This window comes from Pristiophorus japonicus, chromosome 28 (assembly GCF_044704955.1).
Source record: "Pristiophorus japonicus isolate sPriJap1 chromosome 28, sPriJap1.hap1, whole genome shotgun sequence".
Taxonomy (NCBI): Eukaryota; Metazoa; Chordata; class Chondrichthyes; family Pristiophoridae; genus Pristiophorus; species Pristiophorus japonicus.
The window spans coordinates 12,522,172-12,544,767 of record NC_092004.1 but is presented as its reverse complement, the minus strand read 5'-3'; the positions used below and the strand labels follow the sequence as shown (position 1 = coordinate 12,544,767).

At 45.7% G+C, this 22,596-nt stretch overlaps 1 protein-coding gene across 2 annotated transcripts; it reads right to left on the bottom strand.

Moving 5' to 3' along the window:
• Positions 1-874: 874 nt before the first annotated feature.
• Positions 875-16,767, bottom strand: LOC139239594 (zinc finger protein 436-like). 2 transcript variants are annotated; one of them, XM_070868378.1, is made up of 3 exons: positions 16,525-16,767; positions 13,332-13,397; positions 875-2,161 (listed from the first exon to the last, which is right to left on the bottom strand). In XM_070868378.1, the coding sequence occupies exon 3, from the start codon at positions 2,052-2,054 to the stop codon at positions 1,017-1,019; it is 1,038 nt and encodes a 345-aa protein (XP_070724479.1). In that variant the 5' UTR covers positions 2,055-2,161; positions 13,332-13,397; positions 16,525-16,767; the 3' UTR covers positions 875-1,016. The 2 variants fall into 2 exon arrangements, with proteins under 2 accessions (XP_070724479.1, XP_070724478.1); XM_070868377.1 differs by lacking the exon at positions 13,332-13,397.
• Positions 16,768-22,596: the final 5,829 nt, after the last annotated feature.

The window sequence follows — 22,596 nt, the reverse complement described above, 5'->3', positions numbered from 1 at the left end:
GTCTATTAATCACTTTCAGCTACTGGACTTAGCATGTGTCCCACAGCATCTCTTCTACTCTCAATATGTGAATAGAGCATCATGCCTGCAAACCTAGTTTAAGTTTATATCCACTCAGCAAATCTATTTAAGAAAAGCCTGTAGGCCAATGAGACATTGTTAAGGTGCCAGTGTGCTGCTGGTTTGCTTGGCATTTTGCCTGTATTTTGGTCTCCATATTTACGAAAGGATTTACTTGCATTGGAGGCTGTTCAGAGAAGGTTCACTCTTCTCTGAGGGTTGTAAATCTGTGGAATTCTCTGCCCAAAAGAGCTGTGGAGGCTGGGTCTTTGAATATATTTAAGGCGGAGATAGACAGATTTTTGAGCGATTAAGTGAGTAAAGGATTATTGGGAGTGGGCAGGGAAGTGGAACTGAGTCCATGATCAGATCAGCCATGATCTTATTGAATGGCGGAGCAGGCCCGAGGGGTTAAATGGCCTACTCTGGCTCCTATTTATTATGTTCTCATGTTGTAACTGAACATTTCTCCCAGTGTAACCTTGTCTGTAATGAAATATGTGTCATTTAATAAGCCTCAGGTCCTTGCTCATGTCTGCTGCAGATTCCGGAGTTGATTCCGGAGATGAGGGGATTGACTTATGATGATAGGTTGAGTAGGTTGGGCCGATACACATTGGAGTTCAGGAGAATGAGGTGATCTCTGTGTGGCCCTGAAGGACTGTGTCCAGGCTGAAGTTCTGTTCCCCCTGTAAGATCCTCCCCACAGATTGTCCTTTCTCAGCTCCAGTCAGGTGATGCTAAACACTCAGGTGAGAAAGACAAAAATCCACAGCAATGAGTTGAAAGCAACACTAATTTATGTGTCTATATCTCAAATATTAAACTCCAGTCCAGTTACAGGAGTTATTACCATCAGCGTTACAGGATTTATAAACCCCAACTGTCAGAATGAACACAATGCAGTCCAGGATGTGATTACCAGCAGCAATAACAACAGAATCCAACCCCTGCAGTCACTTGTGAACACGCTGGTGTCTCAGCAGGTTGCCTGACAGAGAGAATCCCTTCCCACAGTCCGAGCAGGTGAACGGCCTCTCCCCAGTGTGAACTCGCTGGTGTGTCAGCAGGTGGGATGACTGAGTGAATCCCTTCCCACACTCAGAGCAGGTGAATGGCCTCTCCCCAGTGTGAACTCGCTGGTGTGTTAGGAGGTCGGATGAGGTCGTGAATCTCTTTCCACAGTCAGAGCAAGGGAACGGCCTCTCCCCAGTGTGAAATCGCTGGTGTCTCAGCAGGTGGGATGACTGAATGAATCCCTTCCCACACTCAGAGCAGATGAACGGCCTCTCCCCAGTGTGAAATCGCTGGTGTGTCAGCAGGTGGGATGACTTAGTGAATCCCTTCCCACATTCAGAACAGCTGAACGGCCTCTGCCCAGTGTGAACTTGCTGGTGCATCAGGAGCTGCTGTTTGCTTTTAAAACTCTTCTCACAGTCAGAACATTTAAAAGGTCTCGTCCCAGTGTGAACTCGCTGATGTATCAGCAGGTGCTGTTTTCCATTAAAACTCTTCTCACAGTCTAAACATTTAAAAGGTCTCTCCGCAGTGTGAACTCGCTGGTGTGTCAGCAGGCTGGATGATGCAATGAATCCCTTCCCACAGTCGGAGCAGGTAAATGGCCTCTCCCCAGTGTGAACTCGCTGGTGTATCAGCAGGTGGGATAACTGAGTGAATCCCTTCCCACAGTCGGAGCAGGTGAATGGCCTCTCCCCAGTGTGAACTCGCTGGTGTGCCAGCAGGTGGGATAACTGAGTAAATCCCTTCCCACAGTCGGAGCAGGTGAACGGCCTCTCCCCAGTGTGAACTCGCCGATGTGTTTCTAGCTGGGACGGGTAGTTGAAACGTTTCCCACAATCCCCACATTTACACGGTTTCTCCCCAGTGTGACTGCACTTGTGTCTCTCCAGTTTGGACGATTGGCTGAAGCCTTGTCCACACACAGAGCACGTGTACCGTTTCTCCCCACTGTGAACAGTGCCTTCTGCTTCCATGGTCAAAAGCTGATGATATTCCAGTCCCAATGTACCGAGTGACTGTCAGATTTTGAGGAGATGTTTGGTTTGATCTTCCAGTCTACAAATCCTCCCCATTTAACACCCTGTAAAGTGAATTTCAAACAGGAAAAAGGGAGTGAGAGAGAGAACCCACAAAAACACAAAGGCAGGTTGTGAAATTGAGCTTAATGAGTCTGTTCATTTGTGGGTCCGGCACTCGAAAAAAGTGACCATGAAAGCTGCCAGATTGTCATAAAAACACATCTGGGTCATTGCTGTACTTCAGGGAAGGGAACCCACCTCCCTCGACAGGCCCACATGGGAAATTGTTGTTCCCACTGGGCCCAGAAGTACTGGGGGTGAAACCCAGCAGCTTCTCCCCCTCTCCATCCAGCTCAAACTGATGTAACAAACAGACCCACACAGGAGGCCAGTGAGTGACTTCCACATCCAGCGCCACCTGATAGAGTGGCTGGGAATTGCTGGGCCTGCTGTATAAACACAAGTTGTTGTTTTCCTGGTGTGGGGGAGGGCTGCCCCCGGGGGTTGCTGGTGCCGGGCCCGGTGGCTCTGACTCAGGCCCCGAGAGCCGCACTCGGTATTGCCCGGAGACTGAGAGCTGCACTCGGTCTTGTCCGGGGCCCGAGAGCCACACTCGGTGTTGCCTGGGGACTGAGAGCCACACACGGTGTTGCCCGGTGACTTAGAGCCGCACTCGGTGTTCCCCGGGGCCCGAGAGCCGCACTCGGTGTTGCCCGGGGACCGAGAGCCGCACTCGGTGTTGCCCGGGGACTGAGAGCCGCACTCGGTGTTGCCCGGGGACTGAGAGCCGCACTCGGTGTTGCCCGGGGACTGAGAGCCGCACTCGGTGTTGCCCGGGGACTGAGAGCCGCACTCGGTGTTGCCCGGGGACTGAGAGCTGCACTCGGTGTTGCCCGGGGACCGAGAGCCACACTCGGTGCTGCCCGGGGGCCGAGAGCCGTCCTCGGTGTTGCCCGGGGACTGAGAGCCGTCCTCGGTGTTGCCCGGGGTCTGAGAGCCACACTCGGTGTTGCCCGGGGACTGAGAGCCGCACTCGGTGTTGCCCGGGGACTGAGAGCCGCACTCGGTGTTGCCCGGGGACTGAGAGCCGCACTCGGTGTTGCCCGGGGACTGAGAGCCGCACTCGGTGTTGCCCGGGGACCGAGAGCCACACTCGGTGTTGCCCGGGGACTGAGAGCTGCATTCGGTTAAAAAGGAGGCAGACAAAAAGCAGGAAACTATAGACCAGTTCGCCTAACATCTGTGGTTGGGAAAATGTTGAAGAGTTCATTCTTAAAGAAGCAGTAGCACGACATTTGGAAAAGCATAATTCGGTCAGGCAGTCAGCATGGATTTATGAAGGGGAAGTTAAGTTTGACAAATTTGCTGGAATTCTTTGAGCATGTAACTAACAGGGTGGATAAAGTGGGTGTGGTGTATTTGGACGCCCAGAAGGCATTTGACAAGGTGCCACATAAAAGATTACTGCACAAGATAAAAGTTCACGGGGCTGGGGGTAATATATTAGCATGGATAGAGGATTGGCTAACTAACAGAAAACAGAGAGTTGGGGTAAATGGCTCATTCTTGGTTTGGCAATCAGTAACTAGTGGGGTGCCACAGGGATCAGTGCTGGGACCCCAACTATTTACAATCTATATTAACGACTTGGAAGAAGGGACCGACTGTAACGTAGCCAAGTTTGCTGGCGATATAAAGATGGGAGGAAAAGCAATGTGTGAGGAGGACACAAATAATCTGTAAAAGGACACAGATAGACTAAGTGAGTGGGCAAAAATTTGGCAGATGGAGTATAATGTTGGGAAGTGTGAGATCATGCACTATGGCAGAAAAAAAATCAAAGAGCAAGTTATTATTTAAATGGAGAAAGATTGCAAAGTGCTGGAGTACGGCGGGACTTGGGGGTACTTGTGCATGAAACACAAAAGGATAGTATACAGGTACAGCAAGTGATCAGGAAGGCCAACTGAATCTTGGCCTTTGTTGCAAAGGGAATGGAGTATAAAAGCAGGGAAGTCTTGCTACAGTTATACAAGTTATTGGTGAGGCCACACCTGGAATACTGCATGCAGTTTTGGTTTCTATATTTATGAAAGGATATACTTGTTTTGGAGGAAGTTGAGAGAAGGTTCACTGGGTTGATTCCGGAGCTGAGGGGTTGACTTATGAGAAAAGGTTGAGGAGGTTGGGCCTCTACTCATTGAATTCAGAAGAATGAATGAGAGGTGATTTATCAAAACGTGTAAGATAATGAGGCAGCTTGACAAGGTAGCAGCAGAGAGGATGTTTTCACTGATAGGGGAGACTGGAACTAGGGGGCATAATCTTAGAATAAGGGGCCCCCATTTAAAACTGAGGTGAGGAGGAATTTTTTCTCAGAGGGTTGTAAATCTGTGGAATTCGCTGCCTCAGAGAGCTGTGGAAGCTGGGACATTGAATATATTTAAGACAGAGATAGACAGTGTCTTAACCGATAAGGGAATAAGGGGTTATGGGGAGTGGGCAGGGAAGTGGACCTGGGTCCATGATCGGATCAGCCATGATCGTATTAAATGGTGGAGCAGGCTCGGGGGGCCGTATGGCCTACTCCTGCCCCTATTTCTTCTGTTCTTATTTTCTTATATAGTGGGTGTCTGGTATGGGAGTGTGGATTTGACTCTGTATCTGTCCATCTCTGGTATGTGGATGAGGGTTTTACTCTGTATGTTAGTTTCTGATACGAGAGCATGGATTTTATCCTGTACCTGTCAATTTCTGGTAATTGCCTGTGGGTTTCATTCTGTATCAAAAAGGGCCACATTACAACATAATTCTTAAAGGACAAAGATTGTTAAAAAAACAAGCCTGAAGGCTCTGAGTCTCAAAGCGAGGATCATTCGTAATAAGGTGAATGAATTAACGGCACAGATAGCTGTTATCGGATATGATGTAATTGGGATTACAGAGACATGGTTCCAGGGTAACCAAGGCTGGGAACACTACATCCAGGGGTATTCAATATTCAGAAAGGATAGCCAGAAAGAAAAAGGAGGTGGGGTAGTGTTAATGGTTAAAGAGGAGGTTAATGCAATAGTAAGGAAGGACATTGGCTGGGATGATGTGGAACCTATATGGGTCGAGCTGCGAAACATCAAAGGGCAGAAAACGTTAGTTGGGGTTGTGCACAGACCACCAAACAGTAGTCGGGAGGTTGGGGATGGCATCAAACAGGAAATTAGCGATGCGTGCAATAAGGTTACAGCAGTTATCATGGGTGACCTTAACCTAGATATTGATTGGGCTAACAAAACTTGTAGCAATACTGCGGAGGAGGATTTTCTGGAGTGAAAAAGGGATGGTTTTCCAGAGCAATATGTCGAGGAACCAACTGGAGAGCTGGCCATCCTAGACTGGGTCTTGTGCAACGAGAGAGGATTAATTAGCAATCTAGTCGTGCGTGACCCCTTGGGGAAAAGTGACCATAATATGGTAGAATTCTTCATTAAGCTGGAGAGCGACACAGTTAACTCAGAGACCAAGGTCCTGAACTTAAAGGAAACTTCAATGGTATGAGACGTGATTTGGCTGGGATAAACTGGCGAATGATACTTAAAGGGTTGACGGTGGATAGGCAATGGCAGACATTTAAAGATCACATGGATGAATTACAACTATTGTACATACCTGTTTGGCATAAAAATAAAACCGAAAAAGTGGCTCAACCGTGGCTAACAAGGGAAATTAGGGACAGTGTTAAATCCAAGGAAGAGGCATATAAATTGGCTAGAAAAAGCAGCAAACCTGAGGACTGGGGGACATTTAGAATTCAGCAGAGGAGGACTAAGGGTCTAATTAGGAGGGGGAAAATAGACTATGAGAGTAAGCTTGCAGGGAACATTAAAAACTGACTGCAAAAGCTTCTATCGATATGTGAAGAGAAAAAGATTAATGAAGACAAACTTGTTCCCTTGCAGTCAGAATCAGGTGAATTCATAATAGAAACATAGAAACATAGAAAATAGGTGCAGGAGCAGGCCATTCAGCCTTTCTAGCCTGCACCGCCATTCAATGAGTTCATGGCTGAACATGCAACTTCAGTACCCCCTTCCTGCTTTCACGCCATACCCCTTGATCCCCCGAGTTGTAAGGACTTCATCTAACTCCCTTTTGAATATATTTAGTGAATTGGCCTCAACTACTTTCTGTGGTAGAGAATTCCACAGGTTCACCACTCTCTGGGTGAAGAAGTTTCTCCTTATCTCGGTCCTAAATGGCTTACCCCTTATCCTTAGACTGTGACCTCTGGTTCTGGACTTCCCCAACATTGGGAACATTCTTCCTGCATCCAACCTGTCCAAACCCGTCAGAATTTTAAACGTTTCTGAGGTCCCCTCTCACTCTTCTGAACTCCAGTGAATATAAGCCCAGTTGATCCAGTCTTTCTTGATAGGTCAGTCCCACCATCCCGGGAATCAGTCTGGTGAATCTTCGCTGCACTCCCTCAATAGTAAGAATGTCCTTCCTCAAGTTAGGAGACCAAAACTGTACACAATACTCCAGGTGTGGCCTCACCAAGGCCCTGTACAACTGTAGCAACATCTCCCTGCCCCTGTACTCAAATCCCCTCGCTACGAAGGCCAACATGCCATTTGCTTTCTTAACCGCCTGCTGTACCTGCATGCCAACCTTCAATGACTGATGTACCATGACACCCAGGTCTCGATGCACCTTCCCTTTTCGTAATCTGTCACCATTCAGATAATAGTCTGTCTCTCTGTTTTTACCACCAAAGTGGATAACCTCACATTTATCCACATTATACTTCATCTGCCACGCATTTGCCCACTCACCTAACCTATCCAAGTCACTCTGCAGCCTCATAGCATCCTCCTCGCAGCTCACACTGCCACCCAACTTAGTGTCATCCGCAAATTTGGAGATACTACATTTAATCCCCTCGTCTAAATCGTTAATGTACAATGTAAACAACTGGGGCCCCAGCACAGAACCCTGCGGTACCCCACTAGTCACTGCCTGCCATTCCGAAAAGTACCCATTTACTCCTACTTTTTGCTTCCTGTCTGACAACCAGTTCTCAATCCACGTCAGCACACTACCCCCAATCCCATGTGCTTTAACTTTGCACATTAATCTCCTGTGTGGGACCTTGTCGAAAGCCTTCTGAAAGTCCAAATATACCACGTCCACTTTATTGGAAACATCCTCAAAAAATTCCAGAAGATTTGTCAAGCATGATCTCCCTTTTACAAATCCATGCTGACTTGGACCTATCATGTCACCATTTTCCAAATGCGCTGCTCTGACATCCTTAATAATTGATTCCATCATTTTACCCACCACTGAGGTCAGGCTGACCCGGTCTATAATTCCCTGCTTTCTCTCTCCCTCCTTTTTTAAAAAGTGGGGTTACATTGGCTACCCTCCACTCGATAGGAACTGATCCAGAGTAAATGGAATGTTGGAAAATGACTGTCAATGCATCCGCTATTTCCAAGGCCACCTCCTTAAGTACTCTGGGATGCAGTCCATCAGGCCCTGGGGATTTATCGGCCTTCAATCCCATCAATTTCCCCATCACAATTTCCCGACTAATAAAGATTTCCCTCAGTTCCTCCTCCTTACTAGACTCTCTGACCACTTTTATATCCGGAAGGTTGTTTGTGTCCTCCTTAGTGAGTACTGAACCAAAGTACTTGTTCAATTGGTCTGCCATTTCTTTGTTCCCCGTTATGACTTCCCCTGATTCTGACTGCAGGGGACCTACGTTTGTCTTTACTAGCCTTTTTCTCTTTACATACCTATAGAAACTTTTGCAATTCGCTTTAATGTTCCCTGCAAGCTTCTTCTCGTACTCTATTTTCCCTGCCCTAATCAAACTCTTTGTCCTCCTCTGCTGAGTTCTAAATTTCTCCCAGTCCCCAGGTTCGCTGCTATTTCTGGCCAATTTGTATGCCATTTCCTTGGCTTTAATACTATCCCTGATTTCCCTTGATAGCCACGGTTGAGCCACCTTCCCTTTTTTATTTTTACGCCAAACAGGAATGTACAATTGTTGTAATTCATCCATGCGGTCTCTAAATGTCTGCCATTGCCCATCCACAGTCAACCCCTTAAGTATCATTAGCCAATCTATCTTAGCCAATTCATGCCTCATACCTTCAAAGTTACCCTTCTTTAAGTTCTGGACCATGATCTCTGAATTAACTGTTTCATTCTCCATCCTAATGCAGAATTCCACCATATTATGGTCACTCTTCCCCAAGGGGCCTCGCACAATGAGATTGCTAATTAATCCTCTCTCATTACACAACACCCAGTCTAAGATGGCCTCCCCCCTAGTTGGTTCCTCGACATATTGGTCTAGAAAACCATCCCTTATGCACTCCAGGAAATCCTCCTCCATCGTATTGCTTCCAGTTTGGCTGGCCCAATCTATGTGCATATTAAAGTCACCCATTATAACTGCTGCACCTTTATTGCATGCACTCCTAATTTCCTGTTTGATGCCCTCCCCAACATCACTACTACTGTTTGGAGGTCTGTATACAACTCCCACTAACGATTTTTGCCCTTTAGTGTTCTGCAGCTCTACCCATATAGATTCCACATCATCCAAGCTAATGTCTTTCCTAACTATTGCATTAATCTCCTCTTTAACCAGCAATGCTACCCCACCTCCTTTTCCTTTTATTCTATCCTTCCTGAATGTTGAATACCCCTGGATGTTGAGTTCCCAGCCCTGATCATCCTGGAGCCACGTCTCCGTAATCCCAATCACATCATATTTGTTAACATCTATTTGCACAGTTAATTCATCCACTTTATTGTGGATACTCCTTGCATTGAGACACACAGCCTTCAGGCTTGCTTTTTTAACACCCTTTGTCCTTTTAGAATTTTGCTGTACAATGGCCCTTTTTGTTCTTTGCCTTGGGTTTCTCTGCCCTCCACTTTTCCTCATCTCCTTTCCGTCTTTTGCTTTTGCCTCATTTTTGTCTCCCTCTGTCTCCCTGCATAGGTTCCCATCCCACTGCAATGTTAGTTTAACTCCTCCCCAACAGCACTAGCAAACACTCCCCCTAGGACATTGGTTCCGGTCCTGCCCAGGTGCAGACCGTCCGGTTTGTACTGGCCCCACCTCCCCCAGAACCGGTTCCAATGCCCCAAGAATTTGAATCCCTCCCTGCTGCACCACTGCTCAAGCCATGTATTCATCTGCGCTATCCTGCGATTCCTACTCTGACGAGCACGTGGCACTGGTAGCAATCCCGAGATTACTACTTTTGAGGTCCTACTTTTTAATTTAGCTCCTAGCTCCTTAAATTCTTTTCGTAGGACCTCATCCCTTTTTTTACCTATGTCGTTGGTACCAATGTGCACCACGACAACTGGCTGTTCTCCCTCCCATTTCAGAATGTCCTGCACCCGCTCCGAGACATCCTTGACCCTTGCACCAGGGAGGCAACATACCATCCTGGAGTCTCGGTTGCGTCCGCAGAAACGCCTATCTATTCCCCTCACCATCGAATCCCCTATCACTATCGCGCTCCCAATCTTTTTCCTGCCCTCCTTTGCAGCAGAGCCACCTACGGTGCCATGAACTTGGCTGCTGCTGCCCTCCCCTGATGAGTCATCCTCCCCAACAGTATTCAAAGCAGTGTATCTGTTTTGCAGGGGGATGAACACAGGGGACCCCTGCACTATCTTTCTTGCACTGCTCTTCATGCTGGTCTTCCATTCCCTATCTGGCTGTGGACCCTTCTCCTGCGGTAAGACCAACTCACTACACGTGATACTCACGTCATTCTCAGCATCGTGGATGCTCCAGAGTGAATCCACCCTCAGCTCCAATTCCGCAACGCGGACCGTCAAGAGCTCGAGGCGGATACACTTCCCACACACGTAGCGCCCAGGGACACCGGAAGTGTCCCCGAGTTCCCACATGGTACAGGAGGAGCATATCACATGGCCGAGCTCTCCTGCCATGCCTTAACCTTAGATACACTTAAATTGGTAATAACAATGTTACAGTTCACTTACTGATATAAAAAAGAAAAGAAAAGCTACTCACCAATCACCAGCCAATCACTTACCTCATTGGGGAACAAGGAAATGGCAGACCAATTGAACAAATACTTTGGTTCTGTCTTAACTAAGGAAGACACGAATAACCTCCCAAGGATCTAGCGGGAAGGAGGAACTGAGGGAAATCCTTATTAGTCAGGAAATGTTTGCAGGGAAACTGATGGGACTGAAGGCCGATAAATCCCCAGGGCCTGATAGTCTGTATCGCAGAGTAGTTAAAGAAGTGGCCCTAGAAATAGTAGATGCATTGGTGGTCATTTTCCAGAATTCCATGGACTATGGATCAGTATCTCTCGATTGGAGGGTAGCTAATGTAACACCACTTTTTTTTAAAAAAGGAGGGGGAGAGAAAACAGGGAATTATAGACCGGTTAGCCTGACATCGGTGGTGGGGAAAATGCTGGAATCAATTATTAAAGATGTAATAGTAGATCATTTGGAAAGCAGTGACAGAATTGGTCCAAGTCAGCTTGGATTTATGAAAGGGAAATCATGCTTGACAAATCTTCTTGAGTTTTTTGAGGCTGTAACTAGTCGAGTGGATAAGGGAGAACCAGTGGATGTGATGTATTTGGAATTTCAAAAAACTTTTGACAATGTGCCACACAAGAGATTAGTGTGCAAAATTAAAGCACATGGTATTGGCGGTAATGTATTGACGTGAACAGAGAACCAGTTGGCAGACAGGAAGCAAAGAGTAGGAATAAACGGGTCTTTTTCAGAATGGCAGGCCGTGACTAGTGGGGTGCCGCAAGGTTCAGTGCTGGGATCCCATATATTTACAATATATATTAATGATTTAGATGATGGAATAGAAGGTAATATCTCCAAGTTTGCAGATGATACTAAGCTGGGTGGCAGTGTGAGCTGTGAGTAGGATGCTCAGAGGCTGCAGGGTGACTTGGACAGGTTAGGTGAATGGACAAATGCATGGCAGATGCAGTATAATGTGGATAAATTGAGGTTATCCACTTTGGTGGCAAAAACAGGAAGGCAGATTATTATCTGAATGGTGACAGATTAGTAAAATGGGAGGTGCAAAGAGACCTGGGTGTCATGGTACATCAAGTCACTGAAGGTAGGCATGCAGGTACAGCAGGCAGTAAAGAAAGAAACTGGCATGCTGGCCTTCATAGCGAGAGGATTTGAGTATAGGAGTAGGGAAGTCTTACTACAGTGGTACAGGGCCTTGGTGAGACCACACCTTGAGTACTGTGTGCAGGTTTGGTCTATTAATCTGAGCAAGGACGTGCTTGCTATTGAGGGAGTGCAGCGAAGGTTCACCAGACTGATTCCCGGGATGGCAGGACTGACATATGACGAAAGACTGGATCGGCTAGGCTTATACTCACTGGAATTTAGAAGAATGAGAGGGGATCTCATAGAAACATATAAAACTATGACAGGACTGGACAGGTTAGATGCTGGAGAATGTTCTCGATGATGGGGAAGTCCAGAATCAGGGGTCACAGTCTAAGGATAAGGGTAAGCCATATCGGACTGAAATGAGGAGAAACTTTTTCACCCAGAGAGTGGTAAACCTGTGCAATTCTCTACCACAGAAAGTTGTGGAGTCCAACTTGGATATATTCAAGAGGGAGTTATATGAGGTCTTTACGGCTAAGGGGATCAGGGGGTATGGAAAGAAAGCGGGAGTGGGGTACGGAAGTTGCATGATCAGCCATGATCATATTGAATGGCAGTGCAGGCTCGAAGTGTCGAATGGCCTGCTCCTGCACCTATTTTCTATGTTTCTTTCCATTCCTGGTGTGTGAGTGTGTTCTGTGCTGTTTCTGTCCATCTCTGTTATGTGAATGTGAGCTCTACTCCATATCTGTCATTCTCCAGTATGTTGGTATTGTTTTACTGTGTACCAGCAATTCCTGATAGAGTATTCGTTTTACTTTCTAACTGTCAATTTGTGTTATGGAGGTGAGTTTTATGCTGAATCGTCGGCCCTGGTAAATGAGTCTGAGTTTTACTCTGTATCGAGCTGCCTCTGGTATGTGAGTGAGGGCCTTTCTCTGTATCTCTCCATTTCCGTTATGGAAGTCGGGGTTTTATTCTGTACCCGCCAAGTTCTGATATGTGATTGTGGGCCTTACTCTATACCTGCCAGTTTCTGTTTAATTGTGAGTGGACTTTCCTTTGTACCTGTCAGTTTCTGGAATGAAAGAGAGGTCTTTACACTGTACCTGTCAATTACTGGTTCGTGAGTATGGGCATGTCACTGTATGTCAATTTATGTTATGGGAATATGGATTTTAACATGTCAGCCTCTGATATGCGAGTATGGGTTTTATACTGTATCTCTCAGTCTCTGATATGCAAGTGTGTGTATTTTTCTGTCAGGTTTTGGTTGTGTTGAGGTTTAATCTGTGCCTCTCAGTTTCTGCGATGGTAGTCTGGGTTTAATCTGTATTCGCCAGTCTCTGGTCTGTGAACGGGAGAATCAATGTAACTTTTTAACCTGTATTTCTCTGATATGTGAATGAAGATTTTGCCTTCCACGTGTCATATTTCAGATGTGTGGGTGTGGGTTTTACTCTGCCCCGATCAGTTTCTGCGATGCAAGTAACAATTTTACTTACTGTCTTTCATTTTTCCGATATGTGCCCATGTGATTTACACTTTACCTGTCACTCTCTGGTGTGTAAGTAGGGATTTTATTCTGTTACTGTCACTTTCATATATGTGGGTGTGTGTTGTATACTGTATCTGTCAGTCTATGGTACGGAAATGTGGGTTTTATTCTGCACCTGTCATCTTCTGGTATGTTCGGGGGGGTTAAATACTGAATCCGTCAGATTCTGAAACATGAATATGGCTTTTGCTCTGTACCCATCAGCTTCTGATATGCGAGTGTGGTTTATACTACCTGTTTGACATTTTTTCTGATCGATGATTGTCTTTTATTCTCTACCTGCCAGTTTCTGGCAAGTGAGTGTGGGTGTTTAATGTACCTGTCAGTGTGATCTGTTTCAATGGTGAAACAGCATCTGATTCTACTGCTCCATGTGGCTGTAAGATTCACAATGTAACTCTGCCACTTCGGATCACTGTGGGACTGACAGCTTCTGCTGCCTGTGACAATAGGATTGAGGCCAGTTCTGTGTCTCTGCGCTCTGTGAGTGATAATCTACTCACTGTGTGTGAGAAGGAGCTGCCTGCACTGTTCCTTGTGTTCCGGGTGGAGGAAAGATCACATTTGTTCTGAGAATAATAATACGAGAACATTATTAGTTCTAAGATATGGATGTGGGGAGAATATGATGCATCTGAGGGAGTGACAATGTAGCTCTCAATCATCAGCAACACGGTTCTGGAGAACTCAGCTCAGCAAAACAACATAACCCGTCTTTAAAATATCTTCCCCCACACTCCTTTCCTGATGCCTGCAATAGATGCACTTTGTGAAACTCCTCACATCCTCACTGTCAGGCTGTGTTTCCACTGCTCACTGCCCAAGAACAACAGACACGGTGAGATTGGAACTGAATCAGGAACATTCACTACTGATTTGGGGAAAGAAAGCAGCAATGATTTGAAAGAGCGAGGTGATTTACTTTCTCTGTTACCTTGCACTGTCCACACACAGCCCGAGAATGGCCTCTTCCTTCCCCCACTCACATCATGTCCCGGAACTAGTTCCTGCTCCACTCTGCCTCTTAGACACAGCCCCCAATGGAACTAAACCAGGAACATTCACTACTGGTTTGGAGAGAGCAACCAGCAGATTGTAAATAGGTGATTCTGACCATTCTGTCTCCCTTACCCTGGACACACAGTCCACACACAGCCCGAGAATGGCCTCTCCCTTCCCTGACTCACACCATGCACTGACACTGGTTCTTGGTCCACTCTGCCCCTTACACACAGCCCCCGACTCCCCCTAAACTCCCCCGGACTCAGCGCCGATCTCTGAGCCCATCTGCGGACACGCTCCCAAAGCGCTGCGCTGCTGTAAGGAGGCTGCTGCTCACTGCCTTACCCCGGGGTCACGGTGTCTCCATTCCCGGCTGTTTTAAACCATCTTCTTCCACTCACTAAGTCAATGGTGATCACAGGCAGGTTTGGGGGAGGGGAGGGCACATGTGCTCTTCTGCTCACTTGAAATTGACACAGGGGGCTGGGCTGAACTGCGCATGCGCAGCTCTCTGCAATAATTCAGCCTGTAAAAATCAAAGTGCACTTTTCCCAATTTACTTTTATCAGAATCTGAGCAAAGGAACTGGGCCTGGGGGGAAAGGACAGAGAATGATTAAAGCTGGGAGCCTTGTCGCTTGGAGATTCTCAATTTGGGATCTTTCCTTGCAGGGTGTTTCTCTCCATGAGCCCGACTTCACAAAGCAATTCTGCAGAAATATCAGAGGGACAAGGGAGTGGGAGTGTTTGCTGGGACCGTGCAGGAGTTAATATCTGACAGAAACAATCTAAGATCAGTTTAATTACAGTAAAACACTCGGTCACTGAGAGTAATACTGAAGTGGATAATCAAGGGGCTATAGTGAGGGAGTAACTTAATACAATCACTTTTCATAATAGTACTCAGAAGAATAATGGGACTAAAGGCAGACAAGTCACCTTGCCCTGATGGCTTACATCGTAGGGTCTTAAGAGAAGTGGCTGTAGAGATAGTGGACACATTGGTTGTAATCTACCAAAATTCCCTGGATTCTGGGGCGGTCCCAACAGATTGGAAAACCGAAAATGTAATGCTTCTATTTAAAAAAGGAGGCAGACAATAAACAGGAAACTATAGACCAGTTAGCCTAATATCTGTCATTGGGAAAGTGCTGGAGACCATTATTAAGGAAGCAGTCGTGGGACATTTGGAAAAGCATGATTCAATCAAGCAGAGTCAGTATGGCTTCATGAAAGGGAAATCATGTTTGACAAATTTGCTGGAGTTCTTTGAGGATATAATGAGTAGGATGGATAAGGCGGAACCAGTGGATGTGGTGTATTTGGATTTCCAGAAGGCATTTGATAAGATACACATAAGAGGTTACTGCACAAGATAAAAGCTCACTGGGTTGGGGGCATTATATTAGCATAGATAGAGGATAGGTTAACTAACAGAAAACAGAGAGTCGAGATAAATTGGTCTTTTTCTGGTTGGCAAATGGTGACTAGTGGGGTGCCGCAGGAATCGGTGCTAGGTCCTCAACTATTTACAATCTATATTAATGACTTGGAGAAAAGGACCGAGTGTAATGTAGCAAAGTTTGCTGATGATACAAAGGTGAGTGAGAAAGCAAATTGAGGACACAATAAATCTGCAAAGGGATATAGACAGGCTCAACGAGTGGGCAAAAATTTGTCAGATGGAGTATAATATGGGAAAATGTGAGGTTATCCACTTTGGCAGAAATAATAGAAAAGAAAATTATAATTTAAATGGAGAAAAATTGCAAGTGCTACAGGACAGAGAGACCTGAGGGTGTTTGTGCATAAAACATAAAAAGTTAGTATGCAGGTACAGCAAGTAATCAGGAAGGCAAATGGAATGTTGGCCTTTATTGCAAGGGGGATAGAGTATAAAAGCAGAGAAGTCCTGCTACAAATGTACAGGGTATTGTTGAGATCACACCTGGAATACTGCGTGCAATTTTGGTCTGCGTATTTAAGGAAGGATATACTTGCATTGGAGGCTGTTCAGAGGTTAATTCTGGCTTATGAGGATAGGTTGATTAGGTTGGGCCGATACACATTGGAGTTCAAAAGAATGAGAGGTGATCTTATTGAAACATATGATAACGAGGGGACTCGACAAGGTGGATCCAGAGAGGATATTGCCACTCATAGGGTAAACTAAAACTAGGGTGCATCGTCTCAGAATAAGGGGCCACCCATTTAAAACTGAGATGAGGAGAAATGTCTTCACTCAGAGGGTTGTAAATCTGTGGAATTCTCTGCCCGAGAGCTGTAGAGGCTGGGTCATTGAATGTATTTAAGGCAGAGATAGACAGATTTTTGAGCGATAAGGGATTAAATGGTTATGGGGAGCGGGCAGGGAAGTGGAGGTGAGTCCATGATCAGATCAGCCATGGTCTTATTGAATGGCAGAGTAGCATCCAAGGGCCAAATGATCCACTCCTGCTCCTATTTCTTATGTTATTATGTACTTATGAGATAATAACCCTGGGACTGTACATGGGGATTCTAACCCTGGGAGTGAACAGCTCTGGGGCTTGCCTGTTACAATTGTCTGGGATGTAACCAGAAGCTTAGCACTGAGCAGTGCCTTTAGGAGATGGTGAGAAATCCGTGGTGTCGAGAATAAAATAACTCAGCTGTTACTTTACCAAGATGGCCGCGCATGCGCTTTGCTACTTACTGAACCAAGATGGCGGAGGACTGACCCTGCTTTCCTGTACAAAGATGTCCGCCGTTACCCTGGGCCTTTGACCGGGAGAAAGCCTCGAGGCTGCAGCCGTCGATATTCCGGTTGTTATTCGGGGCTTCCGGCGGGCACCAGTTGTTTATGAAGCCTCCCCGGCTACCCGCTGCTTCATTACTCAGCTCCGACCCGCTGAAATGAGCTGTTTTGCGGAGCACATTTCACAATCCCTGCTCCGCCATTACACGCACCGCGCATGCTCCGAATACAGCCAGTTCCCGCGCCTGCGCACTGGGCCCCTAAAGTCTGGGGTCGGCACTTTCTCCGTCGCGGGGAATGCTGGGTAAATAGGAACAGCCAATCAGTGAATGGAAGAGGATTTACTGGGCTCCCATTGGCCACTGAACCATGTTCATTCTGGCACTCAGACTTTGTTTCTGCTGCTCTGAATAACCCTGTACCTGAGCTGGAGATTAATGTTCTGTCTCAATATTGTTTCAAACATCGTGTGTCCAATATTTCATTTCTCCATAACCATCATCACCACAGGCAGTCCCTGGAAGCGAGGATGACTTACTTCCACGCCAAAAAAGAATGAGTTCACAGGTGTTTTAATGAAGGACCTAATATTCCTGACTCCAAGCTACATTTTGAAGGGTGGAAGATGCCTGTGTTTGGATTTTTTTAACGTGTGGTGGCCGTTGCACACCAGCCACCACACTGGCTTGACAGAGCTCGGTCTTGGTCCAGTGGCAAGGATTACCCCAGACGACTGGAGACCAGCTCTGCTGCACGGACTGAGCACACACATATAGCAGTCTGGGCTGGGCCATGCTGCCCCTAGGCTTTTGCTCCTTCTGGGCCCCAGACTCATGCCTCTCCTGGGCCCAGGTCACGTCCTTCTATAATCTCTTGCCGCTCCTTCGCCACTCCTGCTGTGCCTGCCCACACTGCAATTAGCGACGTGACTTTGCAGCTGTCACCATCCTACAATGGAATACCACCGCCGCACACTGCTCCCTCTGATGGCCCCGATCTGCTGATGGTCATGCAGGCCGGGACCATGCCGCTGCACGGGAGACTAATTCATATTCCCTTCCCTTCCATTTTGGGCCTTTTCTTACTCTAGATTATTTCACTTCTCACACAGTTCATCTTTTGCCACATCAAATCCCAAACTTGTTTCGTTTGAGCATACGGCTTGTGGATGTCATACACTGAACCGGCATGTCTCACTTTACACACATTTGACATTTCTTGAAAGAACTATCTTGCTTAAGACTGGAACTCTCTTATTTTCCATATTGTTTAACGATTTTTGAATGCGGTTAACAGATCTCCACACATACTGCATGTGATCGCCTTTGAAATGTTCTGGTCTTTGTAATTCTCTTTGCTAATTTTGATGGGTTAGTTGATTATAATTACTTGTTACGAACATACGTTGCAGAAATTTTTTGCATCAAAATAATTGTTTAAACACTTCCTATATCGGGTCTTTAGCTTCCCCACTGATCTCTGATTCCTCTTGTGGGGGGAATCGAGAACTAGGTGGCAAAGTCTGAGCATAAGGGGGCGCCCATTTAAAACGCAAATGAGGATGAATTTCTTCTCTCAGAGAGTCGTGAATCTTTGAAATTCTCTACCCCAGAGAGCAACTGACGCTGGGTCATTGAATATATTTAAGTTGCAGATGGACTGATTTTTGAAAGATAGGGAAGTCAAGCGTTATGTGGAGAGGGCAGGGAATTGGAATTGAGGCCAAGATAAGATCAGCCATGATATTATTGAATGGCAGAGCGGGCTCAAGGGGCCAGATGGCCTACTTCTGCTCCTATTTCTTATGTTCTTAGCATTGATTAGGAGCTGGGTTCAGATGTAGGTTTAGTGGTTAGTGGGTGTGGTTTGTGGCTATGTGTTAGGATTGGGATTCGTGATTGGGATAGTCAATATGATATTCGGTTTAGGATATAGTGATTAACGTAGAAAGCACTATTGGCAATATAAGTGTCACTGGACTTGCCCTTTTCCATTTCATGTTTTTAACCTCTCACAGACGAGTCACAAAACAGCCTCACAATGTGTTAATTCAAGGAACCTTCGTTTCTGCGCAAGCCTCACTTCCTCCCTTCTTTTACATCTCTACATTTCTCACAGAAAAATCAATTAGTGAAATTAAATTTGGGGATTTTGGGACAATAACAGACAGATACAGTTGTTGTGCTGGTTACATTTAATCATCAGCCTGCTTGAAAGGGGCTTCTGACAATAATCTGTCACCAGGCCACACCAGTCACCGTCTGATTCCACCATCATATCTTCATTCATTACCCACCTTTCCCCCTAACTAGAGCTGCTTTCAGCGGCATGGCCATTCCCCATACTGAGGCTCTCTAATTACCGAGCAGAGCATGAACACCGGCACAGGGTGGTTAGTCCGAATGGCCCATTTCTGTCCCATATATCTGATGTAATTCTATAGTCCCAGTGTAATTGGTCCAAGGATTTGGTGCCTCAGTGTTATTGGTCCCTGGAATTGTTGTCACGGTATTAGTAATCCCTCAATTTGGTGTCACGATGTAATTCATCATGGATTTGATGTCTCATTGTAACTGGTCCCTGTATTTATTGCCTCAGTGTAAGGGGTCCCTGGATTTGATACCTCAATGTATGTTGTCCCTGAATTTTGAGTCACAATGTATGTGGTCCCTGGATTTGGAGTCAACAACACCTTGTCACTGGGACCGAGGGCAAACCCGCCGCCTAGACACGCATTCAGCACAGAATGATCCCACTCAAATCTATTCCCAATTAACACTGCCCACATTAATTCACCAGAAACTGTCCAGTGCCTGCAAGGAACTGCAACCCCACGTCTAACTTCAGTGAAACACACAATACAAAACATTTTAATGGAAAAATAAACCCCATCATAGTTCAACAAAGACAATTAAAGGGCTGTAAATCCCATTCTCTCATACACCTTCTTCACCCTTACTCTCCACCTCCCGCACCCCAACTACTCTTTCAACCCAACTCCCCAACCCCTCACCCCAACTCCTCTATCACCACATTTCTATCAAACCCTCACCCCAACTCCTCTTTTATGCCTACTCTCCAAACCCTCCTCACCCAACTCCTCTTTTAACCTACAGTGTAATGTTTAACATCACTTACACAAGTCATCCACACTGGAGGTAAATCTCAGGACCTTCTGTGATGGTGAGGTGATCACTGGGCAATAAAATGCAGAGACTGGTGGAAGGCTGCTTATTACCCTCGGTGAGATTTGCTCCCCTTTCCCACAGTATACTGCGGACAAGTGGTCACCTTGGTAACGGAATGATCAGTGTGACATCACTATCGAATCAAGAGCACACAAGACAATGGGTCATCAATAAATGGTAAAAGGATTAAACACTCTGCAATTACATTGTAAATAAGAGCAAATAAAATGCTGGAAAATAACTCGCGAAGACAATAGCTTATCTCTGTGGAATTCACTGTCAAACATTAAGAATGATGTGTTTTGTTTACACACACGCACACACACACACGCAAATATAGCAAAGACTTTGTGCGTGCAGTTTTCAGTTGTTGTGCTTAACCAGATGTGTATTTAACATCGGCATTTAGGTTCTTGCGGGAGCCCACCTGCGGTGCTTGCTGTGTGAGGATGCAAGGAGACCGTGCACGTTTGCTCCTCCCAAACCTGGGGGAATGGAGCAGATATTTAAAGGGACTCGGACTCCCTTTTCACTGCCTGTTTATACTTAAAGGAACAGTGCAGTTTATCTCAGAGTGTCGGGGGACTTCACGAACCGACCTCCCATTAACAGTCGCTCCCTTCTGTACTGTGCAGTGATTGAAAAGCTGTCGATTTCAGTGACTTGCGCCTTTCTAAAATGTCACACTCTTTTTGATGATCCATTTGACTTGAATTTGGAAAGATTTCAGAATTGTGCAGTGTGATGAAAGTTTCGTTTAAAGCTGGAGTAAAATATGTTTCAAAATATTATTTCTAACCCGCCCCCCATTCCCCAAATTTTACAACACTCTGCAATATTGACTGGGAAGTTCCCCAGTTCATTCCTTGATCTGTGCTGTTAGTTGATCTCAGCCAAGGCAGTAGTTCAGGGGTTATAATTTTCCTCGGTACCAGTGGGCTAAATATGATTAAAAATTAGCTCTTGATACCAATCCAATGACCTCAACTGGGAAATTACCTCAACTGGGAAGTGTGTGGTTGTAATTTGAGGGCAGGACTGGACTCGACTCTGATGCCTACCACAGTGGAAATGTCTATCCTGTACTTAAAGTAACAACGTTTGTAACCTCAATTTGCAGGGTATTAGAAGGTGAGGGTCTACAGCTGGGAAACTAAAACCAAACATCACGGCAAGATTTGAGAGATTCACCGGATTGATCAGGATCACCCTATCATCAGCCTTTGGAAAAACATCAATCACAGCGGTGAGAAACAGGACACATGTTCTGTGTGTGGATGCACCTTCAACCAATCCTCTAGCCTGTGAGACTCGTGTGGCCAGCTGACTCAACACTGTAAATGTAGGGACAGTGGGAATGGATGCAGATGCTCGTTGGGTGTAAAGACATCAGGGAGAGACTGTTTACCAGCTGAATGTGGAAAGTGATTCAGTCTCTCATCTCACAAACTGACATTCGAGGACTTAGATAACAGACTTTCTCCTGTGAATATAGAGCTGGGTTACTGGGCCATGATATTTTTACGTGTTCATCTTGTTGACTGTAAATCTTTGCCAATTACTTGATGTGATGGGTTTACTTGTACATTTTTCTTTAAATACATTTACTGAGTGGATTCAAATTTAAATTGAAACCAGATTTGCACGATTCTCTATTCACACATCGAAGGAGTGAGATGCTGCCAGGAACACGCTAAGTCCTGTAGCAGAAAGGGATTAACAGACTGTGTTTTGTGTTTAGTGATCCCAGGCGTGATAGGTATCCCTACTCTGGACACCAAGGCAAAGAGCAGCACTCTGGAAGGTATAAGGAACTGGGACTTCTCCCTGAGAGTAACCAAAGGCATGAGAACTGAAACAATCTAGAGATAGAAAGGAGAAAAGGAGCAAAATAAAACAATACATCAATTAGTCTCCTCTTATCATAGATATTTCAAATCTCGAAACATTGTATTATTTGAAATATCAAAATATTAAAATCCATCCCAGTTTTCGGGGTTAGTAATATCAGCAGAAACAAATCCCAACTGACAGAACGAACACCATTCAGTCAGGATGCGATTAACAGCAGTAATAACAGTGGAACATAACCCCTGCATTGACTTGTGAACACGCAATTCAGATGACTGAGTGAATCCCTTCCCACACTTCCCCAGTGTGAACTCGCTGGAGTTTCAGCAGGTTGGATGACTGAGTGAACCCTTGCCCACACACAGAGCAGGTGAACGGCCTCTCGTCGGTGTGACTGTGACAATCAATTTCTAGATCAGACGGGGAACTGAATCCCTTCTCACAGTCTCCACATTCCCACGGTTTCTGCATGATGCAGGTGTCCTTGTGTCTCCCAGGTTGGATGATCAGTTGAAGTTTTGTCCACACACAGAACACATGTCGTTTCTCCCCGCTGTGAATGTAGCAATATTTTTTCAGCTGTGCAACTGATTGAAGCTCTTTCCACAGTCAGTGCACTGGAACACTCTCACACGGATGTGTGTGTGCTTTTCCAGTCACACTAATGTCTGAAATATTTTCCCACAGACATGTTGTGGAAAAATATTTCCGAGACTGTATAATATATAAAGAGAGATTTATTAAATCGGAGACAAAGCTTTTGGAGAAGTGTTAGAGACCCCTGTCTCTGAACCAGCTTCTCAATTTGGTATCTCCAGTGAGGTTCTTTTATCTTACAAATTACGTCACTTTACATTACATGCTTTAGCACAAGTCCTTAAGTCTAATCATCGCATTACAAGGTTTACAAAGCTTTTCATACAATTACTATCCAAGGCTGAGCTCTTGATATAAACCATCCTCGCATTGTGACAGGGCATTATAAACAAGT